The sequence below is a fragment of the Perca flavescens genome, chromosome 22 (genome assembly GCF_004354835.1).
Source record: "Perca flavescens isolate YP-PL-M2 chromosome 22, PFLA_1.0, whole genome shotgun sequence".
Taxonomy (NCBI): Eukaryota; Metazoa; Chordata; class Actinopteri; order Perciformes; family Percidae; genus Perca; species Perca flavescens.
In genome coordinates, this window is record NC_041352.1 from 27,464,284 (window position 1) to 27,477,430 (window position 13,147).

Below are 13,147 nucleotides of genomic sequence, written 5' to 3' on the forward strand. Positions count from 1 at the left end.
AGCAGTTTATTTCCACTGTGTACTTCAGTGAAATCTGCAGAGTCAACAGACTTGATGGCCAAAGTCTCTGCAGGTCTGTGAGCTTCACTCCAACACGTTAACATGAGAGCTGAAAGGAAGCAGGCTGCTCTACACAGCTGCTCCACTTGGTGTCTGAACAGGACTGAAGTCTCTGCTGCTCTTTATACTGGATGCTGTTAACTTGTTCAACATCAACACACTTCTAATGTTTGCTACTTACCCAATTACCCTAGTGGGGATTGTTTGGTGTCTCTTACACATAAAATAACAATAACAACATAACAAGTGTAATGTTTTCTATTTAGAAATATTGATGAATAAATAGTCAGTGATGTGAATGCCTGTAGGCCAATTGTACCAAAACACTGAACAGCTGATTGATTGTAAAAAGGACATAACTGATGTGACATACAAGAGGTGGAGAGAGACCACGTCTCTTTTTCATTTTTCACAAGATATCCAAATTGTCTCAAAGTAATCCCAATGGCTCGCATAATCGGTAACATCAACTGCCCACTGCTCAAAGGCAGAAAGACGTTTTTATTTTTACAAGATATGAAATTGTCTCAAAGTAATAAAATAATCGTAGCCTAACCGCCCCCCAGGCAGACAGCAGGTCCCCAGAGCAGCATGGTCACCTGGAGAGCCCGGTACAGTCTGACTCTGCTAACAGAGATCCCATCAGCTCTATACAGCAGAGTGTTCAGATCAGTCAAATCAGAGCCAGCTGCATACAGTAGTGACTGTGGATGAGAGGGGGGGCTGCTGAAAATCAGACGTTTTGGAGCTCGTGATATTCATTTGGCGCCGGCTAAAACCTCTTTAAAGGGCGCCAAAACTTTCTCTATGCAGTAAAACCCTGAATAAATACAGATAATAACTTCATAATACTAACCATTAAACTCCAGATGGACTCCAGCCGCCCGTCTTCTCTGGGGGAGATCGATGTGGGAAAAATTAACTTCTTCTTCTGTGTGTTAATTAGTGGATCACAAACCAAGTTTAAGGCTCAAACCACACCCTACATTACTGTAATGGAGGGAGTAGAATAATTAATGGGGTTAATTAATCTGAACGGAGGAGTATTCACAGTTGGGTCTGTTGTGTTTGAGAGAGAGAGAGAGAGAGAAGGAAAGAGAGGCGAGAGAGGGAGAGAGAAAGAGAGGGGAGAGAGAGAGGTAAGGAGAGAGAGTGAAGGAGAGAGAGAGAGGTAGAGGGAGAGAGAAGGAGAGAAGGAGGGAGAGGGAGAAGGAGAGAGAGGGGGGAGAGAGAGAGAGGAGAGAGAGAGAAAGGAAAGAAAGAAGGAGAGAGAGGGAGAAGGAGAGAGAAGGAGAGATGCATTAGCCTAGCAGCTAGCTCATATCTTACTCCCGTTAACCACCATACTGTTGTGATACGTTACTTCTTCACCACGGTATGAAAACTACATACAGTCACAGCCCTATTTATCTCTTCTGTTGTCTTCTTCTCTCATCAGATGGTCATGATCTCTGTCAGAGTGATCAGGAGGAGGATGTTGGAGGACCAGCTGAGTCCTGATGATCCCGAGAGCTTGAAGCAGCAGCAGCACCTCTAACTGGGCCATGTTACTGGGAGGTAGAGTGGAGAGACTGACTGAGGCTCTGCACGCTTCCACATTAGCAACGCCACGTGGCCATGAAAGAAGGATGTCGGGCGAGCTGATTGGCCGACATTAGCCTCTGGGGTCAGTGACGGGGCTCTGTCTCCATCAGAATCAGCTGACTCAGCATACGTCAGACTACAGAGTGGAGCCAAGTGTGGAAAGCATATGTTTGCTAACATTTCACATTTTCACATCAATGGTAAACTTGACTGTCGTCGCTGCAGGACAGTCAGCTGTTAGTCTGATAAACTTAACTGCCCCGCCCACTGAAACAACCGTTACCTCACAGAGACCTTTACCCCCCCAACCGTTACCTCACAGAGACCTTTACCCCCCCCACACAGTAACATCTTCTCTTCTAAATTAACCGTTCACATTTAAACTAACGTTAATAGGTGAGGTGATTACCACGCTGTCATAGCAACGGAAGAGTTTAGCTTCACACACACACACACACACACACACACACACACACACACACACACAGATAGACACACACACACACACACACACACACACACACACACACACACACACACACACACACACACACACACACACACACACACACACACACACACACACACACACAGACAGACACAGAAACACAACACACACACACACACACACACACACACACACACACACACACACACACACACACACACACACACACACACACACACACACACACACACACACACACACACACACACACACACAGATAGACACACACACACACACACACACACACGCACACATAGACAGACACAGAAACACACACACACAGATAGACACACACACACTCACACACACACACACACACAGAGACACACACACACACACATTCACACATTCACACACACACACACACACACACACACACACACACACACACACACACACACACACACACACACTTTAACCCCTCAATAGAGAAGAGTTGTCTCAAGGAGGCCGACAGAAGAAGCTCTCAGTGAATGAAGAAGAACTGATATGAATGTAATCAAATTAATAAATCAGTTTGTTGTTTGGACAAATCATTGTGTATTTACCATTAATACAATCTTAATAAAAAGTGTTTTATATTTCCCAGGCCAGTGATGTGTATTATTTTGATATCTTTTTGTCCCGTTGACCACTGGGCTCCTCCAGCTGGACATGATTGATTGAGATCTTGTGGAGCCAGAGTGACTCAGCAGATTAGGACAGCAGAAGTGTAGATGTCCAGTCATTTAAACTGCCCTCAGCTTCTCTTCCTGTTAAGTCGGCCTATCTCTGGATCTCTTTGGGTTGCGTCTCCACGCTGTTGAATGATGAACTGCTGTTAAAGTTGATCAGATTCTGGAACTTGAAGGTTGATGTCAGAACTCAGAAGTCTGACAGTAACTTTAATTCTCATTCTCATCAGTGCTGGATTATATTTCTGTATATTTGTTCTTTCTTCTGTATGTTTACCTTCTTATTTCATATGAATCATTACATCCTGTATCACTGTAATAAAAGTATGAAAATGGGGATCAACCCAACATCACTTTCTCTAAATGCCACATCCTTCAAATTGTAGCGTATTAAAATATGAATGAGGAGAGTGATAGTGAGATTATTTGTAGTTTATTAAAATATGAATGAGGAGAGTGATAGTGAGATTATTTGTAGTGTATTAAAATATGAATGAGGAGAGTGATAGCAAAATTATTTGTAGCGTATTAAAATATGAATTAAGAGAGTGATAGTGAGATTATTTGTAGCGTATTAAAATATGAATGAGGAGAGTGATAGTGAGATTATTTGTAGCGTATTAAAATATGAATGAGGAGAGTGATAGTGAGATTATTTGTAGCTTATTAAAATATGAATGAGGAGAGTGATAGAGATTATTTGTGATTAAAATATGAATGAGAGAGTTATTATTTGTAGCTTATTAAAATATGAATGAGGAGAGTGAAGTGAGATTATTTGTAGCGTATTAAAATATGAATTAAGAGAGTGATAGTGAGATTATTTGTAGCGTATTAAAATATGAATGAGGAGAGTGATAGTGAGATTATTTGTAGCGATTAAAATATGAATGAATGATTGAGATTATGTGTAGCGTATTAAAATATGAATGAGGAGAGATAGTGTGAGATTATTTGTAAAAAATATGAATGAGGAGAGATTATAGTGAGATTATTTGTAGCGTATTAAAATATGAATGAGGAGAGTGATAGTGAGATTATTTGTAGCGTATTAAAATATGAATGAGGAGAGTGATAGTGAGATTATTTGTAGCGTATTAAAATATGAATGAGGAGAGTGATAGTGAGATTATTTGTAGCGTATTAAAATATGAATGAGAGAGAGATAGTGAGATTATTGAGATTAAATATGAATGAGGAGAGTGATAGCGATTAAAATATTAAAATGAATGAGGAGAGTGATAGTGAGATTATTTGTAGCGTATTAAAATATGAATGAGGAGAGTGATAGTGAGATTATTTGTAGCATATTAAAATATGAATGAGGAGAGTGATAGTGAGATTATTTGTAGCATATTAAAATATGAATGAGGAGAGTGATAGTGAGATTATTTGTAGCATATTAAAATATGAATGAGGAGAGTGATAGTGAGATTATTTGCTACAGCTGCTTTTCTAGTAGAGATGAAACGGAGAAAACTATGTTTTATTTCTCTGATTCTAACGCTGCTCAGTATCAATATGAACTTGTGAAATTATTGAATTATTTGCAGTATTAGAACTGTGTGTCTGACATCTGGACAACATGTTGAGCTTGTGTTTAGAATTTCTATTCAAATGAAAACCATGAAGTTCATAAAGTAGCGGTTAGCCTTTACGTTACGTGTTGTAGTAAACCAGTGTTTCTCAACGGGGGCGTTCAGAAGATGATGATGGGGGGCGATGGAAGCAATATTTTAGGAAGGGGGGGTTGAGGTGCCCTTGGGGGGCGTTTGTTAGAAAGCTAGTTTAAACCAAAGATTCCCAATAACAATCCATGTTTCCACTTTAACCTCCTAAAAAACCAGTGGTCTGCTCCTTTAAAAGCTGCCAGTTTACAGCACTGGGACTGGACCAGACGCTGGATCACAACTCTTCTTCTCTTCTGTCAAGCCTGGTTCACACAGGACCCACACACGGCGATAAAAAACCATGGGTCGTCCAGTTTTGGTGGTACAGTGTGTGGTGGCGCAGCACACGGCAAAATCAACACATCACACATGAACCCATTTGACTCCTGAACATTGTTGGGAGGGGGGAATCGGGGCTAAAATTGGCGTTTGTTGCAGTGTGTGGTGTGTAGTGTCCAAAGCTGTGGCCCTTTTAAAGGACCTTTGCCTGGCCTAGAGTTCTCCTTCACAGGCTATGCCCGAGGAGGGGAGCCAAGCGACGAGAAGCTGGTTGCCAACGGAGACCTGTGGACTGTCATTTGAACCTCCTGTTCTGCTGCACTATTTGAGCTTGGTTTGAGTTGGTTGGGCTGTTGCTTTGAACTTCTTTTAAGGAGGAATTTGAATTGTTTGATTCTGTTTTAAATCAATCTGTTCTCCTTCAACTGGTCTTTTACTCACTGTTTTAAACACCACTGGTTTTACTGCTCTCCCCCGATATAAAGGACCTGGGTTCATCTTTTATCCCAATATGAGTCTTGTTAGTTTTAAGAGGTCCTAGGCCTCCGCAAAAACCTAGGTGGCGTTGTCGGCCCCCGTCCCCAATTTTAGTCCACGCCCCCCTTGTTCCATATACACATCTCCTTGGTCGAGCCATTTGTTAACACAAATTTGAACATGAGCAGAAGTCTTGCTCAACCACATCTCAAATATTACAGTCCAGGGTTTTATTAACTCATTAAAATGAATTCATGTGAGTAATTGTTGAGGTGAGTAATTGTCATATGCACATTTAAGGAGGTTACTTCCCCAACAGAAGATGCAAAAGAGGGAAGAGTAAATGATGCCTAAAGGCTCCATGTGTGCTGACTCAGATATCATTAGAAAAGTCCACCCAAAGGAGAAGAAATAGTTGAAAGCAATACAGAATGCCTGAGAGCATTATTGCAATATATTCCATTATGTTTCTATATTTGGATTGTAAAATATGTTTCCCTTTACATAAAGATATTTCATACATTGATTCAGAGAAAGGTAGAAATAGGGGCATACAAATGAACCAGAATGCAGAAAATGTGTTTAATGCTCAACATCATAGGTCAGCACCCAAATCTGGAGGAAAGACCTCGGCCTTTGGGTTGCCAGGCCAGTTTAGATTAGGCCAAATGTTGGTGCTATTTAACATCTACAAACTGGACAGCTAAAATAAACAGGATGCACTGGCTATTAACATGCTGGGCAAGCCAGTCCCCGTTTGGCATTGCATTCAGTTTAGTTAAATGGGTCAGGGCTAAGCCCCGAACCTCCTCCAGTCCTAGAAAGGCCCCTTACTTTGCTGTCTGCATCTTGTTGGACATTAAAAACTAATAGGGCTCCATCCAAAAGGGCTGCTATCTGTCTAGGTAGATGTGAACAGATTAGGACTTTACCGAAAAAAAAGTTCAGTCAAAAGATTTTTTTTCACTTTAATCCCTGTAGCAGGGTGAGATGTGTAGTGTGTGTGTGTCACTCCTTCCTGGCTCTCTCCTCTCTCTCCTGCATCGCTTTCTGTCAAATGTCAAAACAAGATTCGGATTTGAAAGGAACACGCCCGAAGGAACAAGTTATTTGGAAAAAGTAATTAGTTACTGATTACTTCTCCAAGAAAGTAATCCAGTTACTTTACTGATTACTTATTTTCAAATGTAATTAGTTACTTTACTAAGTTCCTTTTCAAATCCATCCATCCAACTTTAGTTCTTCACCGTCCAGATGTCAGCAGTGGTGGAAACCAAGTCTCCATCTCTGAGTGCAGCCTTCAAATGATCGTCCATGATGTCCTCTTCTCTCTCAAGGGATCCTGCTAATGTCTTTCTCTGCGCCAGCTTGACACCGGGTTTGGTCGGTACTTTTTTCTACGATGCGTCGGAACGATTCAGAGTCAACAGTGGACATTGGCAGCATGTCCTCGACAATGTAGCCAGCGACGGGCTTCTTCAGTTCAGCAGCACTAAGTCTGTCTCTTTGAAGTCTATTTTCACCCGTTTAGCAGGAGAGGGGGTTGGCCCCCAGTGGAATTGGATGGAGCCCCAGCGGTCATGGCAGCGAATGAAATCCCCTCCTCCTCCTCCTCCTCCTCCTCCTCCTCCTCCTCCTCCTCCTCCTCCTCCTCCTCCTCCTCCTCCTCCTCCTCCTCCTCCTCCTCCTCCTCCTCCTCCTCCTCCTCCTCCTCCTCCTCCCTCCTCCTCCTCCTCCTCCTCCTCCTCCTCCTCCTCCTCCTCCTCCTCCTCCTCCTCCTCCTCCTCCTCCTCCTCCTCCTCCTCCTCCTCCTCCTCCCTCCTCCAGTAGGACCCGTGGATGTAATGGATTCATGTTGACACCGTTTGCGTAGAGGCTATTCTTCGCCCTCCATTGTCTCCCACGCACGGGCAGACGATGTGCAGCAGCGCCCTCTGTGGTCACAGTTTCTGATGCTTATTATAACGCTAGTCGTCGGGGCACGGGGAAAGTCCAAATAAATCTCTATTCTGTAGCACTACCGAGGCTCAAAGTAGCACCACACTTCAACGGTAGCAGAATGAGGGTCCCTACATGGAACCCAAGCATTGAGAACTTTGGAAGTGTACAGACACTTTATTAAAAACCTAGTTTAGAAAGACTGTACCTCGTGCCCCCCATTAGTCATGAAAAAAATGAAAAGTCATCAAAAGAAGGAGAACCATTTGAAAAAAGGTAGATTTTATTCCTTTTGTATTTCTTGAGTTAGTTTGAGTTGTTGTTGTTACCAGGCTAGAGGTTGAAAGGTAACTTTATTTCTATGGCACATTTCAGCAACAAGGCAACTCACAGTGCTTTACATCAAACTAAATTAAAGAGCAATTAAAAAGAGGTCAAAAGCTAATAGAGAATAAGATACAACAACAAGAGTAAAAGTTAAGAGTGCAGTTAATTAATAATTGATTTAATAGGTTGTATGGGAGGGGCTTTATTTTGTGTGGTGTGTCAAATGTTAATGTCTAAATAAATGACAATGTTCCAAGTAAATAGAAGAAATAGGATTGGAATTATTTTACCAACTGAAATAAAAAGAGGGAGAGAATTTCAGCTCTCTGTATCAGTAGACGGGGCTCTCTGAGATGATGAACGGTAGCCAACCCTAGCTGGTTTAAAAATCCTTCTCTTGTCTTCTGTCTTCTCCAGGTTTTAGAAAAAGAGCCATCCTTCCCTCCAGAACACCATCCCCCTTCTCCGTCCCATTGGACCATTTTGAAACCACTTGTTAGCTTTCCTTTTGAACAGGTAACTACCGTAGCATGCACAGTTCAACAAGAGGGCCCCCCCATACCAACAGTCCCATTCTGATGTGTAGAGACAAAGCTGTCAACGATACTGTATTACAGCTGAACAACAAAAGCATCGCTATCACATCTTTATTGGTGAACGTTGGACTTTATTCATCTCCAGGAATTGAAGATGGAATTTTTTGTGGTGCAAAGTTTTAAAACCTGCAGATTGTTTTGAGTTATTGTTTTGATTTCATGTTTTTCAGGTGTTGATTTTTGATGCAGCTCCTACGACAGCGGTGACACCTTCAGTGACGTCAAAGTCACCCGGCGTCCCGACTAACTCCTCTGCACAGGTAGCGTCACGTTAAAATATGAAAGTATCAGCAGATACAGCAGTCTAGCTCTGATCTCAAGGTGTTAATGATGCAGGAACATGGAGAAATGGAGATTATTTGATCATTTAGCAGGATTTTATTTTTTTGTGATGTTTGAATTTGTTAGTGATTCAGGATGGAGGAGGTGAGGAAGTGATGCAGCAGGAGGTGCTGGAGGAGAACTCTGCTGGTCAGTGATCATGTTTCCACGTTCATACCACAACTGGAGCTCTTACTGCGTTCATGCCTCCTGGGAATAACAGGGACCGTCTCCGTGGTTACGTTGTTTATCCGACTGCCAGCGTTCACATGGTCGGGATGCCTCTTCTTCTTCTTCTGCTATATTGGCGTTTGGCTTAACAACTTGTTGCGTGACTGCCACCAGCTGTTGGGCGTGTGTAAACATGGAGGCCACAATAACAAAGATTGTTGCTGATTTCTTATGCGAGCATCCTAACAGCACATGGACAGCTGTTAGTTTGTGTTATCTGCAGGACAACAAACAGGAAAGGACTCGTATCAGGTTTATAAATGGGCCTATTTATGAATCATTTGAAGATGTTATGTCTGTGTATGTTTCTTGGCGGAGCCGTTTGTCCACAATAAACAGTTTATTGTCATTGAAATATTTTCAGTGAACCAAAGTCGCCTCCATCAATCGTCAGCTGTCAACAACGCGTCACCACCTGGGAAACTCTGTTAGCTAAATCTAGCCCCAGTTTCCCTCCTGATTCTCTGAATTATGACGTTTTCACTGGGAAAAATGTCCTTGAACGCACGGTATATCAAAGATTTTCTGTCACATCACCAACAGTATGAAACACTCCTCACTTCCTGTCTCCTAAATGGGCGTTATGTCTAATTACTTAGCTAAAAGTCATTCCATTAGAGTTGTCAGGGCCTTGTGAACGTTAGCTTCTGTGTTGCCAGATCTGAGAGAGTTTGTTCCTCAGACAGAAACAGGTATGGAAAACAGTACATTTTCTCCTGATGGGTCTGGAAAAATGCCATTTTAGTGTCAGACTGTTCTGGAGTTATGTGGTCTGTAAAGAATGGCTCCAATATTTATTTTGGTGAATATAGAGTGAAAGAATCTCATCTGTGTTCTCATTTTTTATTTTTTTTTATAGAGCACACAAGTGCTTTACAGGCAAAAAATACAATGAAAGGACAGACACATTTCATAAAGTCACTTTAAAAACAAAGTGTAAAACCTAAAATAATAAATGACGGTTAAGAAAAGACAAATTAAAAGCTCTGGAAAAGAGAACAGCCTTATGTTAGTTGTAAATAATTCCAGTTGGCGCATGTCTTAGAAGGTGATTCCAGCAGTGGGCAACATAATGGCTCCAATCCACTCAGGACCTGCAGCTAGTTAGGCTAAAAGGCCCGGGACCCACTTCTAAACTGTCTTTGAGTGGATTTATGTGAACCACACATGTTCAACCCTTCACTTTCTCTCTCGCTCTCAGATTATCCTGGGGCTGGCCAATACATTTTTGGTGACTTGGAACTCTTGAGCTGTGTCTTCTTCTTCCTCCTCCTAAACATACCAGCTACACACAGCAACACAGTAACCATAGCAACGGTACCTGTCTGTGCGCGTGACAAGCGCCGTCCTCCCACCGGGTGATTCCTCCGCAGCTGTGACGTGAAACCAACCGGACAAAGAGCCGAAAAACGGCGTTTCACCTCTCTGAAAGAAGAAGACATCTTCCCACCTGTCAGGGTCAAGATACTACAACACTTCCGGCCTCGTTTTCACAATAAGAGTCTGGAGAAGAGGAGCAGACTCGCTTTCACAATAAGAGTCTGGAGAAGAGCAGCAGACTCACTTTCACAATAAGAGTCTGGAGGAGAGAAGAGCAGCAGACTCGCTTTCACAATAAGAGTCTGGAGAAGAGCGGCAGACTCACTTTCACAATAAGAGTCTGGAGAAGAGCGTCAGACTCGCTTTCACAATAAGAGTCTGGAGAAGAGCAGCAGACTCGCTTTTCACAATAAGAGTCTGGAGAAGAGCGGCAGCCTCGCTTTCACAATAAGAGTCTGGAGAAAAAAATATGGAAATATGGACATTTGCTGCTTTTCTCTGTTTATATCATATTAAATCAGTGGTGCAGTGTACCCCCTGATTTACCAAACAACAGCCTTGCAACTGAAAAACTAAGGCTGTCAAACGATAAAAAAAAAATTAACTAATTAATTGCACAATTTGCTGTAATTAATCGCGATTAATCGCTTTTTAAATTGAGACTGAAGCTTGTAATAATGGATATTTAAATGCTAAATCACTTAACTTTGCAAATATGAAGAAAAAAACAAACAAGGAAAGGTTCTGCTAAGTTCAGAATGTTTAATATCTTTCAGAACAACAGCAGCAACAATTTGGCTTATTTAGTCCTGCTGAAGGCTGCTGGAAACGGCTAGAAACTGTCTGCTGTCGCCTGCTCTCGTCTACTTTACAGGCGAGGAGCAGTTCATCTCCAACGAGCCGAGAGTTCAGTTCATCTCCAACGAGCCGAGAGTTCAGTTCATCTCCAACGAGCCGAGAGTTCAGTTCATCTCCAACGAGCCGAGAGTTCAGTTCATCTCCAACGAGCCGAGAGTTCAGTCGGCGGCAGGGCAGTCGGGACTCACCTGGAAATGGTGAGCAGGATGAGGTGACTAGAGTCTCTCAAAATCTGACGAAAATCTTCTAAACTGACCTTTGTTGAGCTGAAATGAAGACAGATTCAGCAACTGCACGGCCTATTTCTCGCTTAAAATGTTTTCAGAAACATGTTTCAGTGAACTATTTTAGTACAATATGAGATCGTATTCTGAACGGCCGCCATGACAGTCTGGCTCTCAATATCCGGAGAAAACAAACCCATGTGACGCGTTTGTCCAATCAGCTGCCGGTTTTCATTACTTGGGCAACAATACAGAGTAGCGCCGCCTGCTGTTATGTAGACGACACGTTTCTCAGCCGCCACATGAAGTAAACAAACACAGCTGCGTTCATTTCGTTAATTTTTTTTAACGAGTTAAATATTAAAAACTTAACGCAAAAATTAACGCAAAAATTAACGCTGCTAATTTTGACAGCCCTATGAAAAACATTTAAATACTGATGAAAAAAGGCAATAAATACGTTTTAAAAAACATAAAAACTTGGAAAAAGTCGGTAGAAAGGAGGAAGTAAGTCAAGAATTGGTGAAAAACAGTATCAGAAACTGACCCCAGTTGGAGTAATTATGGTTTCCATTAAAGTCAGTGTGTGTATTTGTGTGTATTGTGTGTACAATGTGTGTGTCATGCTCTGAGCAGACCTAGATTTCATGTCTGTTCTTGTACACAGCGTTCACTTATCATTTGTAGAGCGCCATCTATTGGTCATAACTAGTATTGAAATGTAGGCTACGTTTGGGTGAGTTAACCGCTTACTTCCTGTTTATCGGGCAGACACACGAGAGAAGTCAACGTGAAAGGTTGTTCGGTTTTGCTGTCTCGGGACAAGTTGGCTTTTTCACTTGCTTAATAGTTATTTCTTACCCACACGAAGGCAATGCCCTTTTACGGCATAAATAAAGGAAAGGAGAAAAGGAATGAAGATTTCTTGCATCACCGTCCTTTGTTGGTCCTAGCCTGGTGGTTGTAAACTTGCTGGATAACTCAGTAGCTCTACACTCAGTGAGGCCAGTATAGTGTGTATTTCCACTGACTGCAGAACGACTGCGTCCCAGCTCCGTGGTCCGCCGCCCTCCACAGCAGATACGTAGAGCTTCTATTGTTGCCGAACGCTGGAGAGCTCCGCAGCAATTCAGCACATGGCAGATTATGCGGCACAGGAAGTCGAGCACAAAACAAAATAAAATATCTGGTTAATTTTCAAAATAAAATACACCGTGCTCACGGCGGATCATATTTCCCTGCACTACACCTTGAAAACACAGCACAGAGCCGTTTCCCCTCTACTCCTCTGGATGGAAACTAACTGTTGTTGGTTTTGTGGTTCTATTCTACGTGAATTCGCGAGATCTCGTGAGGTCCTCGTGAGATCTCGTTGGGCAACACAGTCTCACCCCTACTCGTCAAATGTATGACGCATGGTCAAGGACCCTGGCGTCAAGTTTCAACGAAATAGGGGTACCCTTGACGTTATTTTTCGACGAGGGGGTCCGTCAGATAGACATTCATGTTATTCCCTCACCGTCGGATATCGACGAAAGAAAAAAACACGCCCCCCGCCCATTAACTCGAAATCTGTGACAGTTATTATTGGTATTTTTAGCCCAATAACCGCTGTTTTAATCAACATTATTCACGAGATAGTATCATGGTTTATATGTATTTCTTTTTATGTTATTATTTCGGTATATTTCGGCCAGGGAAGCTGGATTGCTTTTTTGTTGATTTATATTTTTTAAACTATAATGCTACATCTATCAACATTTATTTAGATGTTATCATTGTATTCATTTCTTTACTTTAATAATATTATTTTGGTCTTATTACCGGTGAAATATTACAGTATTTGCTGTAATATAGAACATTACGATATGATCCGAGCAGGAAGCATTCAAAGCCGATAGGCCTATCCCACAATGCAATGTGGCCATTCATTTCAAAGAATCAGGCAGCGATCAGCTGGTCTTTAACGCCAGGATCGCTATACATATATATACAATATACATATATACAGTCAGTGGTCAGTATCATAATATACATATATACAGTCAGTGGTCAGTATCACTTCAATATACATATATAC

The 13,147-nt window shown here is 42.0% G+C and overlaps 2 protein-coding genes and 1 long non-coding RNA gene across 8 annotated transcripts in view; 1 reads left to right on the forward strand and 2 right to left on the reverse strand.

The window, feature by feature from the left end:
* The window catches only part of LOC114548890 (uncharacterized), a 590,132-nt gene that overhangs the window by 348,325 nt on the left and 228,660 nt on the right, over positions 1 to 13,147 (reverse strand).
* The window catches only part of LOC114548895 (NACHT, LRR and PYD domains-containing protein 3-like), an 802,603-nt gene that overhangs the window by 233,310 nt on the left and 556,146 nt on the right, over positions 1 to 13,147 (forward strand). For 3 of the 6 annotated variants that reach the window (XM_028568915.1, XM_028568914.1, XM_028568916.1), the window contains one exon: positions 1,499 to 1,723. The exons of the other annotated variants lie outside the window; for them this stretch is intronic. In XM_028568915.1, the coding sequence (XP_028424716.1) occupies positions 1,499 to 1,508 (10 nt within the window). In that variant the 3' untranslated portion in view covers positions 1,509 to 1,723. Of the gene's footprint in view, positions 1 to 1,498; positions 1,724 to 13,147 lie in introns of those variants that run through there. 6 annotated transcript variants of the gene reach the window in all.
* The window catches only part of LOC114548922 (uncharacterized), a 77,485-nt gene that overhangs the window by 30,279 nt on the left and 34,059 nt on the right, over positions 1 to 13,147 (reverse strand). The gene's annotated exons all lie outside the window — the stretch shown is intronic.